The sequence below is a fragment of the Varroa destructor genome, unplaced genomic scaffold, assembly GCF_002443255.2.
Source record: "Varroa destructor unplaced genomic scaffold, Vdes_3.0 BEIS01000004.1, whole genome shotgun sequence".
In the NCBI taxonomy this organism is placed as follows: Eukaryota; Metazoa; Arthropoda; class Arachnida; order Mesostigmata; family Varroidae; genus Varroa; species Varroa destructor.
In genome coordinates this window covers 36,437,253-36,455,325 of record NW_019211457.1, presented here as the reverse complement: position 1 = coordinate 36,455,325, position 18,073 = coordinate 36,437,253, and the positions used below count along the sequence as shown (strand labels likewise).

Here is an 18,073-nt window from a genome sequence, read left to right as displayed (position 1 = left end):
GTCAACAACAGCCTGAAAGGCCCCGCATCTATTCCATTTTCTCGGGATAGGACCTCGATTGACGCTCTCTTGGTTCGACTTCGCGTCTTTTCAGCCAGCAACTTTGGCTTTCCAGATTTGAAAACCCAACATTATCATGCTATTCCTGCATAAAATGTGACAACTACGTAATCGGCAATTTTCGCGATTCGTTCACTGTTCTAAATACGGATACAAAAGAAGCTCTCCTTTAGTAGACAGATATACAATAAAAGATTTAATAATGTATTGACTCTTCCATGTCTTCGCAGTGCATAAAGATAATAGGTTTAAAAAATCTGTTTAATAATAGTGGCTCAGGCTTTCGTTTTTTTAGGTCTAGGATGAACGACGGACCGCTTATTGGCTATGACATTATGGCTATGGCTTTTTGCTGGCCTAACATAGCTTATTCCAAAAGTGACTACTCTAGCTTAATCCTACCGTCTTTATACTACGAGTGTCCTTTACTGCTGGATAGAGTTGGAGCATCACTTGGACGCAGCTCTCGTAATAAACCAAAGTTTGACTTACAACTAGTCCAACAGGAAATATTCTGATCTATTCCTTGGCATATGCCACACGTTATACATTTAGACAGTGTCCAGTCAATAGTATCTGCTATGTTTTGCCATTGCTTCTGATTTTGCAACCGTCTCACTTGACTTGAAAGGGCTTTCACTAGACGTATGGGCATCTCTATTATAGGCCATACACGAATATGCTGGCTAAACTAATTGACCTAAATAACTAGACAGAGTTTTCCTCAAGACAGCAATGCAAAAAGGCGGAAGTTTACGCCATTTTCATTTTTTTATTACATAGTAATAAAATTGTGAAAATTACTCCCATACTAACATCTGTCCCCAGAGCTGTAAGTCTTTTTCCATTCGAATTCAACATTTATTTATATTATAGCGTATGCTGCTTTTCTGCGTTCTGTGATATGATGATGTTTGGTTATGTAGGAGTACTGAGGAAAACGGATATATTAGAGCATGTAGTTTCGTTACCGCACCAAGTAAAACATACAGACACTTCAGCACTCTGCTGGAGGTTCACGGGCAAACACGATGGCAGGTACATATCTCAGGAATTCCGGAATCTCGAGGTCGGGTAGGCCAGGATACAGTATGAAAGGGAAGGGGTTGGCAGAGAAAAACGCAGAAAACGCCCTGGAAATAGCTGGGTTAGGGGAAGGTAAACTCGGAACGTACCTGTAAGAAGATCAGGAACAACAGTGACACAGGCGAACACTTCTCGTTTCTCAGGACCACCTTAATACTGGGAGCGGTGTTCTCCAAAGCACCTTTCATTTTTTATCTACATGTGAACAAAAGTAGCCGGAAGATAGTAAACGCCTGAGTACGTCGCCTAGGAGTTCTGAGATAGCCTCAAGGAACGCTTGAAAATGCCCTCATAAGGCTTCTGCACACTCCACAACGATCCGGAACGAAATATCGCCAATGGTGGGCCATTTCGCCTACTCCCTTATAACGCTCATTTTTCTCCGGTTTTTTTTTTAATGCTAATAAACGCGACACTCTTTACGGCAATCTTTTTAATTTCTTATATGTATTGCATAGTATTGCGATGTTTATTAAAAGAAAGCTTTTCATAGAAATACGAGAAGTGTAGTCGTTGAGTTAGTAAAAACTATCAGTCTCCCTCAGACCCACGTAGTCTATTAAAGTCTCCCGAATGATTTTTCTGTTTTAGGTATATATGTGTGTGTATAAAGTTTCTATAACAACTACTCGTATTGGATCTGAAACTAGTTCTTGATATGGCGCGCTGTACCTATCTTATAACCGAACGAGCCACCGGCCCACGCACTGGGCAAATGACGTTACTTATCTGAACTTGCAGAATGGCCCTTTTTAAGAGCTGCTGCTGCTGTTTTTTCCCTGCTCCATCTACGCTCGGCTCAGATGGTGATGGCCTGAGCAAATCCCGCATCGCCTTTACATAAGCTCCGGTACATCCGCTGGACCGGAGGGTGTTCAATGTGTTCGGGTGTTCCGAGTCAGATTAAGTCAACCCCAACCAAAATGAGACGAAGAGAAGTTCGTGCGCGTTAAGTCGGCAAGCCATCTAGAGAAAGAAAAAAGCCATATAATAATTATCCTAATTACGAATGTTACCGTTGCTTTTGTCGACTAGTTGGCCTTCTCGTTAGTCCGTTTATTCTTCCCTGCCTCGTCATGATTAACTTACACTAACTCGACTCCTGGTCAAACCGGGTCGGTCAGAAGATTCTCTCGTCAAGTAACGACTCTCAGCTCCTGTTTACATACACCGTTTAGGTATTGAAACAGGCACGCGGTGAAACAGCAGTAGTGTGCACGCAGCATAGACGCATATCGACTGGCAAATGTAAGTGTCGACCCTTGCACGCGGATCATGTCACCAACAGCGAAGGTAACTTTTTTGTTCAAGCTTAAATTTATTGAAAGCGGTGCCGGCACAATAAACAGTCCCGATACCACTGAATTCCAATATATTACGAACAGACATTGTAACGATATTCACACTGGTCAGGCGTAAGTATACGATCTGTTAAAACTGAAAATCCAAATAACTCATAACGTGACTAAAATCACCAGGTTTCAGCTGAAGATCGAACTTAACACTTAATGCTTATGGTTTTGACTGCTTACTATTTTTCATCTTGCTACTAGGGGCTCTGTGTTGCGATAAGCGGTCATCGTGCTCCTGTCCTGCAGAAACTTCGGCGCCAAGAATCGATATGCCTAACTGATGGTATGGCTCCTTAGCTCCCCATTCCCGGCCGACCTAGTTGCTTATTAACCGTATTAGGGGGCGTCTTTGTTTTAGTCACAAACTAACACTAGTAATCAGCCATCAAAGAATGATCCAAGCTTAAATTGTTAGACAACGTCGTACCATGTTTTTCCGGAAATCTGCTGACTCAAAAAATAACCACTCTGCAACACTCTGTGGGTATTTTCTCACATTGGCTTTATAGATCATTGTATTCGTATATGACCCCAGTGAAAACTGAAAAGGGCCATTAGCAAAGTCGTTGTGCACTGCAAACTCTAAGAGGTTTCTTACGACATTGAGAGGCTTCTTTTGACATTTTTTAAAGTCGCCTTTTGTTATTCTTTTAATCATGAGCATCTGTGCGGACCGACGAAGACTTGCAAAGCTGTACAGCAGAACGGTCTGCTTAGAATAGACTGGTGAAACGTTCCATCCCGAACCAATTCAAAGGATTTCCAGTCTCTTGTATTTCCGAGCACCCGGTTACCCACAATAAACATCAATTTTAAAATGTAGTAAATTCGAGTTCTATTCCCGGCCTCGACAGTCTTATGGTTCACAAGCATCGCGAAAACCTTTGAGCTTCGATTCACAGGAAGGGCTGCATTCTGAAAGTTACTTTCTAAGCAATACAAGACCCTCGGCAGCCTCTCTCTACAGCGTTCTCCTCATTTATACATTGCCCTCTACGAAGCGTATCTTTATAAAGAAAATTCTAAACGCGTGCGTTTCGTGTAGGAAATTTACAACCCACAATATTGTACTTCAAGATACAAGAGGTGCTTCATAGGCATAATATTACAATATAATAATGTAGCAAAAGGGATGAAGGTTTGGCGTCTAAGCATCGTCTCGTTTCATTTATTTCAAGCCCTACAAATCCCGCTAACGTTTCGCCCCACCGTTCGCTCCGTTAAGGGGCAAAAAGATGAAAATGAAACGTAGGCACAGCCGTGATCAATGTGTCTATTTCATCATGTGTCGAATTATTAGCATTCCTAACCAACAGAAGTAACTGAAAAGAAAGCCGACCCACCAGCACAACCGTATACCTTCAATCTCGACATGCTCCTTTTAAATTTCATGGGCCTGGTCCCGATTAACCTCGAGACCATCTCCGCACAAGACCTTATGCTAACCTTGCGCCGCTTCGCGGGTCCGCACGTCAACTCGTCAAAACTCGCTGCCATTTGCTTTCTACATCAATGTTTACCTCCTAATTCTCCTATCCCAATTCAACCGATCCTGCCGCAGATCATCCCCTGTCGATAAATCCTCGTTAAAGTTCGTTTGACGCAACTCGCAACTGACGTCAGTGACCAAAAATCACCCTGTAATTTCAACTAGTTAGAGCTGTTCCGGAAACACGTGGATGTCACTCAAGTAGATTTGAAATAAAGTGTAGATAAAATAAATTTATATAACTCCGTATTATAGAAAGGTTTTTAACTCTATAAGAAATTCAACCAAGTAGGTTGAACAAATATGAAAAGGTGTAGGTAGGACAAATTACCTAAGCGATTCTTTTCTAACATATTCGAGTTCATTCCGGCACAAATAAATCACAGATTTTGATTATTTTCATTATGTAAAATAGATATGAATTAATTATATTTAAAATCGATAAAATAACCTGATAATCGGTTATGAAGACGCATACGTTTTTCTCTCTTCCTTGATAGACAATGAAAAAGTTGTTAATTATTGTGACCAATTTAGAAAATAACGCTGACCAACATCACGTAAATAGCCTTAATCCTCCTTTGGAAAAAAGTTCGCCAATTCATTTTATATATGTACGCTCAGCAACACCATGCCTTCCAATGAATACTCCTGCTGAATCTCTTCATCAAGTTTTCCTCTCTTCAGCAACGCCTGCCAACCTTATACATGCGCATACGAAAGGTAGCCAACGGAGCTTCTTCCGTGAAGTATTTCCGTCGCTTCCAATCGTGACTATTGTTTGGATTCTTTCAAAAAAAAAAAAGCATATTTATAGATTTGATCCGGAAATGTTCCGATATTTTTTGCTGTATGATTAAATTGGCCGGTACCTGTATGTGTGCCCTTCATAGTGCCCCAACTCGATATGTTATAGCTGCGAGTAAGCCTACCAGTGAATTTAATAGCCTCGATCTTCTTTACCTGCCGTCTGCTTCATTGATGTACATATGCATATATAGGACAGAAATTTTTGCCGCGAGCAGTCTCACCATAGTGTTACGCTAGTGGCAAGAAAGCGTTGCTATACCTAGACATTCTTATACTAAGGACGAGTAAATGGGTGATCTATTCGAACGCTTACCTTGAAAACATATCAGCGCGTATCTATGGAAAGTTGAACAATCGTTCAATCATCTAAATGACGTGTCGAAATCGCTCCATTGGGATCGATTCGAGCGATGTAAACAGACAAAGAGGCATTGGGTCGTGTGCCAAATTCTTAAGGAAACTACGATGACCTTGTGGCAATAATTAAGGTAATGATTGAACTTAGCTTCGGCGATAACTAGCTTACGTTTGACGCATTTAAATCTCTAATGCGCTAAAAACTGCTATAAAAGGAGATCGGTGACAGTCCTTCGCTAATAAATACAGTTCGGCGACTCGCTATATCAAATTGTGCTAAATTATTGAATCCAATGATTTGCCAATCATATGCTGCGTTTAAATTTACCCTTTGCACAAATCGCGGCAACCTGCTTTAAGCTGTCGAGCCATTTTGCTTTTTTTAAGGTTCTCATTAGCCGAAAAACGAGAAAAACGTAAATACACCACCCCACGATGTTACTAGTTTCTGCCACTGCTGGACAGTGATAACAAGTATAGTTCATCGATATAATTGGATAATCGGGTTGTTTCAGTTAAGTTCTGTGGGCTTTTCATTTTCGGGAGGGCACGCAGTGTACTAAATCGCCTCTGTCAAGTATTACAAAATTGGTCTCCTAATCGATCTCACGTGAAAAAGCAAATAACGTAGCGTAACGGATTACTAGCACTAGCTATCGTATGAGCAGAGTCACGTTTGGTGTGAGCAAGAATTCCCACTGGCTTAAAGCGTGAGTTACTCATTAAAACTGGCTAAGGCTTCGTTAGAGCGTATCCGGTAGAATGTGTTCTCCGGTCAACTTGCATCAGCGTGTAAATAATCGAGAGTTTACGCAACGAAACTCACAGACGCACCCGTCACGTCCACTGCAGTAGCCTAATTATGTAATTCAGCGTAGCCGTTATACAGTAGCAGCTAGTGTGTAGGATATGAAAACTATTTACTAATGTGAAGGCTCTTAGAACCTATTCCTGCCTTCTACAAACGTCGACCCCATACTATGCCAAGTCAAGAAGGCTTGCCACAAAGCTGCCGTCTACTGCCAAATCTTGAACTGCGAAGCTGAAATTTCCTTTTATTTTTGCCATGGCATCTGCGACGGCAGGTAAGAAAAAGAACTACCGCCAAATGTAATGTTTTCTGCCAACGGAGATAATTTCGATTGCCACATTAGTTTATTATAATTATATTACAATTGGCATATACGGAATAATATTAATCGAGTGTTACAGAATATGCTCTGCAATTAACAGATGCTTGTAGGTCATGTATTTACGAAGGTAATGTTTAAAATTACTCCCTTGTAGAGCTCACCGAGTGGCGCGTTAGGAAAACGACCTTCAATTCTTTGGGTAAAAGCTACCGTGGCATTATTAGGCCCCGCTGCCATAAAAAAAGCGTGCATTCCGGCGTTTCATCTCTCAATAATACAGTACCAGGATCATGCAGCATGCCGTCCTCATCGATATAACCTTCCAAACAAATTCTCTATCGAAGATCTACATTTAACTAATCTCTCTACCTAACGACGTCATAAAATAGAGGTAGTAATCAAGGCTAAAGAAGTAAATAGGCTTACGAGGATCACAATTTCATTATTTTACCATTATGGAATGTAATACGTTACGTTCACCTTTATAATTTACATCGTTTATTAAAATCTTGCAGAAAAGATCTTACTTATACTGTCAATATAAAAATGGATCTTGACAATTAGTTTGATAAAATAAATTCAAGTTGAATACAAAGTGTGGGTTCGTATTATAGTTACAAACGTAGATAATAATAACACGCACAATGACGAAAAAGTCTGCTCCCATTCGCAGAACCGTTGGTCCGCCTTAATAAACATTGCTTCAAAGTAGATCTGCTTGGAAGCAATAAGCTAATTTAAGGAAACAGATTTGAATTTCCTTACGAATCGTAAAACCGCGAATGAAAAGATGACTCACAAATCCGGTCAAATCAAAGTAATTTAAAAAAAAAAACATTGAATTAATGGTCTGATTATTTTAGAGACTTATTGAGTATTATTGTTGGGAATATTAGGTTAGGTTGTTCAATATCATCACAATTTTTTTGGCCTGTTTCGCAGAGTTTTGGCAAGGAACTACTATGATATACAATAAATTTTTGTCACGTATTTCTTTAACATTCCGTGTCCTGTCCATTGGTACGATTGCTGATGCTACCAATGGTACCTATTTCGTTCCCTATAATATATTTACTATAACAGTTAAACTTATTAGGCATTTATTTATGTAGTACGCACAGACGTAAACGTAAACACTGATACACGCGTATTTAGGTGCTTACAAGGATCGTAATTATTATCCGTTCTAGAAAACACAGGCTAGACGTCGAAGCTTCAGTTCTCTAAAAGCGTGTTGGGAAAGAACCTTCGGTAAAAAGGGGCAACGTAATTTGGCTTTTTATTGAAAGAAGATAAACAAAGCAAAAATACGGGGACTTCTCTTCTGTGTAGAGTTCCCCAAAGGGGTTCGTTAATTGATATTGGCGCTATGTAAAATTGAAAGCCACACGCATTTAATCATAACTGCTCCGCTCCGTGTTGTTCATACGATACTTACTTGAATTACTATAATAATAAGTAGTTTCCCTATAATCAAAACGTAGTTGTTTTATAATATCGTTTTTAAGGAGTCTTTAAATAGATCTGTTGAGCAAAGCGATCGAATACCGCTACCCCTTCTATCGCTACTGCTGTATGTCTATGTACATATAAAAGCGCGCTACTGCCGCCGCTAGCGTTTATGATACTGTCTGCAATTCAGAAAGATGCACTGAAGCACCAATCTAGTACCGTAGTTGAGGCTATCTAAAGCGACCATCTTCACGATCGAACGTGACATCGTCCGTTACAAACTTCAGCAATGTATTGCTGCAGCGAACGAAGGGCAGCTAAATATTACACGCCCTGGATGCCCTGGTGTCCGGATAACCGGAGGCAACGTGGCCTAAGCTAAATAATAGCGAAAGCACACCGTACATGCTGTTTTATATGTTGCTCATGCCATTCAAGCACGTAAAAAGGGCCTGTCGCTACGTGAATGATGTACAGTGATCCTCTCCTTGAATCTCACCGGTAGACTCATGCCTGCCGTATTTGTTAGGCCTTTCTCGTGCTTCTATATATATGAGCTCAGGATCAGCACTTATGAAAAAGTGCCCACTATACATGTCATCTATTGCTGTAATAGTTCATATATAACTATTTTATACTAGGTAGTGATGGCATCAACCTAGTGCAAGAATGATGGAAGACCCAACCACTCGCTATTCACACATAATAATAATAATATATATTGTTTAGTAATAATTAATAACACTATGTATATATTGTTATAAACAATATATCACGCATAATATATAACAGAGATTAGCTTAGTGGATTTAATGAACATTTTTTCATCACTGAATGCTGAACTACCTTTGTTGTTATAACTCTATCATTTTGGCACGAGTTGACATCACTGACTTGTGCGCACTTGCCGAACTATGCTCGCATACTATTATCAATATGAATTCATCAAAAAAGCAAACGATGCTAAGGATCGCTTAGCGAAAACTATTCGACCGAGCCGTAATAGTTATTGGTTCTCGGAAGAGGAGAAACAACTTTGGCTAGCTACTATTCGTTACATGACATTTATGACCTACACAAAAAGCGACGAATTTTCTAAAAAGTAGAGTTCACTTCGCAAAGAGGCCCGGGCATATTTAAAAGGTCCCATATTCCTAAAGGTTTGAGATTTGCTAGCAACGAAACAAGGCCCATGAAATGGCGGTCTTTTTAAATTCTTTCGAGAAATAACTAGTAAGGGAATTTTGCCAGGCCTTATATCTCTTATTAAGTTAAGATGTAGATGATCTGCTATATGGTTTGAATGTTTGTCTCTCTTGCTGTTTACTTTTCACGTAACTTCATGAAAGCGCTGCCTTACCCCTATAACTTGGTTGCTATTTCACTACGCAGTAAAGCCACTTTTATGTCGAATTTAGGCTCTCGAAGCAGAAGAAGCCTACTCTATTTTGTCTCTTGCAGACCTCAAACGGCTGTCGAAGCAGCACGTGATATTTGCGCCAAGTTATGTGAATTTGAGTGCCTGAAAAACTATTTGCTAAGTTCATAGGATCTTAGCACTCGAAGACGCGCCTCTGTCCCGGTCAGTTACTTGGTTTTGGAGTGGGACGATTAGTCGATATTAGATACCGTAGTCAAATAGCTACTTCACAACTGACATGCGGCTTAAATCTACGGGGCTTGTTCAAAAATTAGGAGCCTGAAGCCCCCGTTATTTGTAACACAAGCACTCATTGTATCTCTAGTCACAATGACTGCTTTCTACGTGAAATTATCAGCGATGACGACAAGTAATGTGTCTATGTGGGTAACAGTGAAAGGAAAACTACTTGTTTACTAGTGTTAGGTACAGGTTGTAATTTAGATTCAATTCCACGTATAGCCATCTGATGGAATGCCTAATAGCGAGAAAAACTTGTAACTTCGAGAGGTTAATAATAATTAACTATTTTCAAACACACTTCAAGATCATATCTGAATAGGTCTGTTTCAGAATTGTTTTAAAGGCATGCATGGTATACGTATACACTTCATAAGTAACAGCCCTTCTCAAACTTTTCGTTATCATTTCTGTAAACAGTGGCGAGTAGTCAGATGCCCCTCTCTCCGACCACCATACGCCCTCATTCAATACAGTCTTCTATAAAGCGCACATGTTTGCTGCCAAGCGCCAATCTTCATGCACTATCAGTGGTAAGTGGAATTCTGCTTATTTCAATAGCCCGTTTACGTACTTATGCGCCTATACTCATTATGACAAGTCGGTATTAGGCTCAGACAGACAATGTAATGGTAGCCAGCGAAACGTAGCAAAAGCCAACAGAAAACAGTGAAGCGTCAAAACGAAAATAATAGGTTCCTGCTCTGAAACTGCCACAGCACGTATGGCCGTGTACTTGTAGAACAGTTTAATCATCTTAGATAATTAAATGCTCTTCATATGTGGTCGAAGTTTTCAGCAAAGATTCAATGCGTTATAATTGGTAGTGGACAAGGTCTTAGACGCAATGTATTATCGTTTTGTATTATGGTTCATAGGCGTTTATTTATGATTTACCATTGAGCTAGGCGAGTGTTATCTCTGAGCAGTTTCAGCTGACCATTGCCGAAAGTTGAATTGTTACGCAGCCGCGCCGAATACCCACATAGTTCAAATAGACGCGCAGTGCAGATCTGGTTAACGAATAGATTTAGTTCGCTCTTATGAAATTTGGCAGAATGATCTTGGCTGGGGAAGATTTCAGCCAGGCGGGAGAAGCTCTTGAAGCCAGTTAGTACGGTGAACAATAATCTGGTCATCAAATATAGCCATCTCAGGTTTAGATCTTTTTTCATCAATCACTGTTTGCGTCAATGTGAGAAATGCGTATAGCAAATACGTACTGGTTTTCATTAACACTGGAAAAATGTAGCAGATCAGATTCAATAATGGTAAATCAAGGCATGGTTTTTGTAGTGTGTGTGTGTGTATTGAAATTGGCTGCGAAATTATGTACCAATTATATGGAGCGGCATTTCAGGCCTTTCTTCCACCTGACAACAACGGCAATAAGAGCTTTCCTTGAGCTTTCAAATAAAAATATGAACATATGGTAGCAAGAAGGATATTGCCTCGTTCTGCTAGCTCAGATTCTGTTGGATTATGTTTCTGGTCTTTGTCATACTACACGAATCGAATAACTTATGTAGTTGTTGTCCTGCGTCTTTGCTTCGCCACCAGCTAACTTGAATTTCCTGTTGCGTAAAGCAAGATCAAGGACAGCCGATAAACACAAACGCGTATAACAGGTTGCAACATTTTTTCTTCAAGTCGCATAGGGGCAAATAAGTGTGGAGTCGCTTCTGACGAGAATGACTTGTGTAGCTGTGCTCATAGAATCTTCACGAGAGACTACCACTTATGACTTCGCTATCGAATGGTTGTCGTTTATACTTCTGTGTTTCGCATACTGATTCAACGATCACCATTTCTATATCACGTCATAATTCTGATTGCGCGTGCTGCCCCTCATTCAAGGCCAAAAATTGCACACAAGCCTACAGATACACCATACGTATACATCGATGGATGTGTACGTGTGCGTGTGTACAATTTTAACTGCACCACCTCTTGCATATGTGGCAGAAAGTCTTATTCTGCCTCTTACCTTACTGTATTAAAAATACAATTTACGCACCATCGACTATCTATTATATAGATCCTATATATTCATATTCAAACAGAGATGACATTTTTCAGGAACGTTTTTGCGTTAGATGCTCCATTTAGCTTTACCGATTTAGCTGTAGCTCTATTGTTCGATTTAAAAACTAGAAATGTCTATATATATATATATATATATATACATATATATATATTTTAAAGACCCAATAATCCACATCTTTAAGTAAGTGTCTCGTAAGGGTTTAGGAACATTCTTTTGCACCGTTCAATAGCGTAGTTTACTGGCAGATAGTGAACTTTTTTATTTTTCCTGTACAAGCACGATCAACAACACACAGTCATAAAAATAGCTCTTCTCTAAGTAAATCTCGTTGAGTGTGCGATAGAAAAGACGGTCTATAGCGAAATATGTACTAGCAATGTGAAATTTCGAAAAAAATGGCTTAAATGGAAAAAAAACAGGCGTTTTTTTTAATAGATCTTATAGTTCTTGCTTCTATATAGAATTTGTCAAACTCAAACTCCTCTGCGTTAAAATAATAAATAAATGTACTATGTATTTGTATTTTGAAAAACACATTGTGAGATGTCCGTTGCTTGACACTAGTCTTGCTGGTTTTGTTTTACAGGGAGATCGTGGTAAGTTTATTTGCTCACACAGAAGCAAATGTCAACAGCATTAAAGAGTTTTCGGCTACAACTTCATCTCTGTATTTGTATATGTTTCTCCTGCCACTTAACATACTGGTTAACTTACAGTCGAGTAGGCACTACTTTGATTTAATATTCTGTTCCATGTCTGGTAGTTAACCGTATTTTATCAATAGCGATTAATAATGTTTTGAAAGTATTAAGGTGGTATCGTGGCCATGACTGTTGTTCATTCTCCTCTATTTCTGGTAAGACATATAAGAAAAAGTAAGTGTGAAAATTATGTCTATAAGCCGTTTGACACTTTGCAAGCACAGATGAAAGCATGCACATTATAAAAGAAACTTTAATTAATGAAGTTATAATGTGCCGTTCTTTCAGATGTGCGATAACCCTTGTATAGCTTAAAATGCAGGCTAGGATCACTGTGGTGTGTGTGGCATTCGTTGGGTCCGTATTGGCGTTCAAGGATGGAGCCCCTGGAAGCGTTTGCTTGAGTGGCGTCCCGAAGCACAAGGTTGACCCTCAGCCTCTTTCCACAAACCCTTATAAAGTGGATGTTCAAAAAGAGGGTGCCAATTATGCAGGTAGACACGTCTTCATATCCATAGGGTTACATGCACCTGAAGGCATTTGCGTAAAACCATTATCATATTCCTTTAACGCTCGCCAACCTCTTTCGTACTTGATATCTTTTCCCGAAGATAATGGTTTTAATCAATAAATCGACGAACCTAAAAAGGAACAAGGAATATATGAAATAGACAGTTGATAATACTAAATAGATCCAGTTTCGACGGAGCCCAGAACTAGGGACAGAGGAACGTATGTATTAAGTCATTACTACAGCTAATAACGCGAGTTTAGTCTCTCTCGTATTTCAATGCGACAAATGCTTTACTGCGGGGGTCACACATTAGATTAAAATGGATAATTATTCCGTGAACCCAGTACTTAATTCTAACATATTGCATACTTCATTGTTTCGTATATCACCTTAGATGTAACATAGTTCGGAACATATAATATTTCTCCTGATTCCAGTTACCATCTCCGGCGCAGAATTCAAGGGTTTTCTAATAACGGCCCGCAAAGTCGGTGACGATTCGATTGTACCGGGCACTTTCTCCTCAAGTGCACCTAATGTAAAAACTGTCGACTGCAAGGATGTTGGAGCAGCAGTAAGTACAAAATGGAAATATCGCAATACTATACGTATTTGTATAGACATCAAATGAAAAGTTGAGTACGCCCCTTTGGAGGCTGTATGCACTATATCACACTGTGAGAAGTTTGGTTGCTTGCGATAAGATACTATTTCGTACGCGGATGATGACCATTGTATTTTGGCTGGATTGCATTAGTAGGATAGGCTGAATTCATATTGAAGTTGTAAATCCCTTTTCGCCTAAAAGCATTCTTTGATATTCGTGATCAGTAAAAAAAAGTTGCTGTCAATGTTCATGGTAAAAATCGGTTAAAAGCTAATTGCTAAAATTGGCGTATGTCCTCTTCACAGTCGGGAGTGACACACTCGGACAATAGCGTCAAGGATTCCGTAAAGGTCACCTTCACGCCTGCAGCTGGCTCTGATGATCTGCTATATTTTAGCGCTACGGTGGCAAAAACCGTCCACGAATTCTGGGTCGGTATTAAAAGTCCCATCCTTTAATTGCCGACATAATCACTCTACCTAAGGAAAACACGTGATTGCACGTCCTTCACAAAATTTAAGGTGATATCTAGTAGAACCCTACAGGGATTGCTATATTACATGCAGAATAATTGCATTCCATTACATAAAAGCACGTCACAATAATCGAAAAAAAGATTTCTGGACATGCAACATAGATCTAAAACTAGGACACTTTTGTTAGAGAGCTGAAAAAAAATGGTTACTAATTGACCAAATGCGAACGCTTTGCATATCACCCGTTTATGCTAGATGCATAAAAGCAAAAATAATTGGCGTCAATTTTTAGGATTATATAATTACGTTTAGCACTTTGCTAGCCAAACCCAAGTGGTTTTAGATCGCGAAATGTTGTTTTCAACGGAGAAGTGTACACAAGTGTTGTGTATTCTGGCTCTGGATGGAACCAGTAGAAGCCATACGGGCTTGAGTTATAACGGCATTTGACGGAGTGATACGAAGGAGTTTGCTGGACAATCTAATAAGGCCAAACGATCTAAGAGCTGACTCTACACGATTCTACACTAATAAGAAATACCATTCTGGAATAAATGTTCACTAACGTAAAATGCGAGACTGATTTATTTTTCACTTACGCATTACTGCAATGTTTGTTTTCAATTGAGGATATGAAGACTAATTTACTATGTACGAATATTACTAGGTACGATATCCGCTAGAATGACCCTTTAATAGGTACCTTGTATGGGTATCTATCAGCGATTCCAAGCAATTCATCGTATTTAATCCAACCGTAGAAGTCGTCAATGATGACAGCCTTATAGTTCGAGTAATCGTACCACCACTCTCCCCTACTTTTATCGTAAATTTCATCTTTTTAAACCAGCTCCGTGGCGCATTTGCGAACGCCATAGAATTTGCCTGTGCTGGGCTAACCCCATACAATGACGAGTTTGGTCCTATGGTTTCGTTTTGATCTAATTCTAAGTTGATTTGCTAGATCACGATTTCCTCGGTTGTAGTTGATAAAGGCCGTAGGGTGAGTGTCAGCAATGTGTTGAACTGGGTCATCACGAGGTTGTAGCAGAATATCGACGACGTTGATCCTTCTTGAGATAGATGTTTATGTTCTTCATAACGGTTTTCTTTTGTACAATAGTTTCTATTTTGTTTTTTAACTTCAATGTGTACAAGTTTTGTGAGGTATCTTTTATGAGCTTCTATTGTTCTTGATTTAATGGAAGCTGCGTATCCGTATAGGTGTTCTAGTAGACGGAGCTTTTTCAAACCCCCATATTATATATCTCCAGTGTTTTGCATTCTCATGTAGCACTTTTAGATCATTCACAGTATAGCATCCAAGCAATTCGTAGGCATCTCATAGTTGCCCGGATCAGTATTATTATCGGCAATTTCCCGACACCCATGTATTTATATGTTGAGCCCCACAGAGTTGGGCTTAGCTTTTGTCACTTTTTGCTTTTGATTTTTTAGCTTGTTTCCTTGGCGTATGCGCTTTCTCCCTTTTGGTAATCTTGCTTCTTATTTTAAGTGGTACTTGGGTGATAGTAGAGAGACACAAGAGTTAAGGAAGAAGAGGAAGCAGATAGAGTTTGAGATAGCATATTCGCAACGAAGATTGAAAACGATCAGACAACAACTAGCAGGTACACTATCGAATGAGACAAGACATGCCAAGTGATATCACTACTATTTAAATGTTCGAGGGAATGCGCGATCGACAGGCGGGCAGATATTGAACTTGAACCAGTCTAATCGAAAGCATCTATCTTATCGTCCATCTAAAAGAAGAAGTGGAGTGAGGTTAGCAGTTCAGGATTTTATTGAGCACGGAGGGCCTGCTTTGTTAGCAGCAGCATAATCAAGTGTTGGAGCTGGATCCTTTCGACAGTTTATCTACGGACATCCGAGTTATTAATAGGGCACATAGCCGGCTACGTACTCGAACCATTAATTGATAGAGGAGGTGTTATCGTTTTCGTTTGAAGGGTTATAGGTTCAGGCGTACCCTCGGTTTGGGGCTAGTACATAAGACGGTTTCTTACTAATACGACAGATCATTGAATCCTAGCACGCCTGGAATTATAACAACGTTAGATCCCAATGAAGGAATTCATAAGTTTGTGTTTTCAACTAATGTTCTTCAAACCTCGGTGACTTGAGAAGCGAACTAGTCTTTTTCTCTGTTTACGAATAATTTGTTTTGAAGCATTGATAACTCGAATCGAATTGACAAAGAGAACGTTAACAGTAATTAGCCCCTGAAACATTGTGGGATGAATCTGTCGAAATAAAATGCTCTCACCTGTTTTGTGACCTGAAATTCAGGTTCATATCGCTTTGAATTATGACATCAATTGGCAAGCGAACAAAACCTAACCAACACCTAGCGACGTATAGCCGAAAGATATAAGACAACCAACTATTTTGAGCGGAATTGTAATACATTGCGACGGCGATGCAACGTAGAATATTTCAATAAATTTAATATATTTTAAGAGTGAAAGAGTAATGGTCAACTATCAAATACCAACCACAGATAGTGATTATGTCCGAAAACGTACATTAGCTAAATACATACATATATATAAGAATAATTTAAGCCCATTTTCTTGATTTCGCGTTTTATTTATAAGCAACTATTGCATATTTTTTTTAATATATATTTTAATACACTATTAACGTAAGCCTACATAAATTATTCAGTTTTTTAAAAAGACTATTTCTTAAAATTTACAAACGACAGCACGTATTTCTATATTGATACGTAAAGCTACTATTATTATTATTATTATGAAATATAACTTCTAAAAGTATGAGAGTCTACGAAATACCGACTAGGTTGACAAAAAAAAAATACTAACCTGTGGAAAACGGGAACAGTTCTTAAATTATAATAGATAAGCAAGGTTTTGCGCTATTTCATATAAAGCATATAAAGTAGGATTTCATCGGCAGTCATCACCGGAATCGTTGGAAGGTAGTTTCTGGTAAACAGTGTAATGAATCGTTTACTGGCAATTTTTCCCAGTTAAACTTGAATTACACCTAGTATTCAAGTAAGACATCCTCGTTCCCTGCTTATGCTAACTTTTCGTTATCGCAGCTTTTAACAGTCATTTACGAATACATTGATAAGCTTCTTGGTTAGTCCAATAGATTCGAGATGGTACGGAAATGCTCTAGTATGTTTTGTTCTACTAGATCTGATAAAATCGCTAAATATTTATACAGTAAATTGTGATTCGTAGCTATCGCTGTTCCCGAACTGAGAGGGCGCTTTCGGCAGTGATCTTCTTGTTGACGTATTTTCTCGGAATGTACTTACAATAGTCGCTTCAATAGACCTTCACCACAATTAGTAATGGTCTCGTTCTTTTGAACGGGCAATATTTAAATGCACTCGCTAGGTGGTAAACTGACAGTGAGCCAATTTTTAACTAATTTTTTGTTTCTAGCTTGTTGTTGTTCAGTCAATTCGTTGTCAATATGGTGTTTCCAATACCTGAACCAATTCGTGACTAATTTATGTATGATCGCGCCATCTGTTTGGACCTCTGACCACCTACCTATATGCTAGACATGTGGTCCTTTCTAATAATAATTGTCATAATAAAGACTGTAAAAGTTTTGAATGAAACTATTTGACATCATAGAAAGGCTACTAAAGCCGGTATCATGCTTAGGTATCATTCTTCTGTTCTGTATGAAGGGGCTTCTATGTATCTTTCGTTTTGACTCTAGACTTTGCGGAACTTTAAGGTTCTGAAGTGATTGGACAAATGTTAGGCCTATTGTTATTTCTTCATAAATCTGTGTTATTCGTTATACTAACGAACAGGCCTCTAAATTTTGAACTATTGTTATTTAGAAATTAAACAACAATAGTTTGGTATGTGTCTGTACCCCTGTCAAGTTGGAATCGGTGGTTTTTGGATAAGCAACACGGTCTACAATGTAAACCACCGCAACTTTAACAAGCAACGATACAAGCATTTTAGACGGTATTTCAGCATGCAAAGGGTCTTTCAGCTGAGTAAATTCTTTTACATAGACGTGATGTTGCAAGTGTAGCGTGTCTTCCCATATATACCTTTTAGCACAACTCATACTCCTCATATTCACATTTCATAAAACCACAAGTCTAGATACATCCTTTGTCATAGACAAAACCTATTGATACTATTGAAAATTTTATTAAGGTTCTTCCACTTTTGCCAGTGGGAAAGTTCAGGATTTCCGAAATCCTGCTTGGAACCTGGTAATAACGTAAATTGTCGATTTCAGTAGCATTCGTTCTGCGTGAAAAAATTAAGCAATAATCAGCCTTCGCTCAAATTATGA

The 18,073-nt window shown here is 39.0% G+C and overlaps 1 protein-coding gene and 1 long non-coding RNA gene across 3 annotated transcripts; one reads left to right on the top strand and one right to left on the bottom strand.

Annotated features, from left to right (window-relative positions):
* Positions 1-778: 778 nt before the first annotated feature.
* Positions 779-8,819, bottom strand: LOC147756139 (uncharacterized). The gene is made up of 2 exons (XR_015327067.1): positions 8,586-8,819; positions 779-2,112 (listed from the first exon to the last, which is right to left on the bottom strand). It is a non-coding gene; the product is annotated as an uncharacterized LOC147756139 (long non-coding RNA).
* Positions 8,820-9,838: 1,019 nt separating this feature from the next.
* Positions 9,839-14,355, top strand: LOC111249664 (ferric reductase 1-like). 2 transcript variants are annotated; one of them, XM_022803833.2, is made up of 4 exons: positions 9,839-9,932; positions 12,436-12,641; positions 13,099-13,235; positions 13,574-14,355. In XM_022803833.2, exons 2-4 carry the CDS (start codon positions 12,464-12,466, stop codon positions 13,724-13,726), a joined length of 468 nt encoding a protein of 155 aa, XP_022659568.1. In that variant the 5' UTR covers positions 9,839-9,932; positions 12,436-12,463; the 3' UTR covers positions 13,727-14,355. The 2 variants fall into 2 exon arrangements, with proteins under 2 accessions (XP_022659568.1, XP_086844157.1); XM_086988031.1 differs by lacking the exon at positions 9,839-9,932 and adding an exon at positions 11,952-12,042.
* The last annotated feature ends 3,718 nt before the right edge of the window (positions 14,356-18,073 follow it).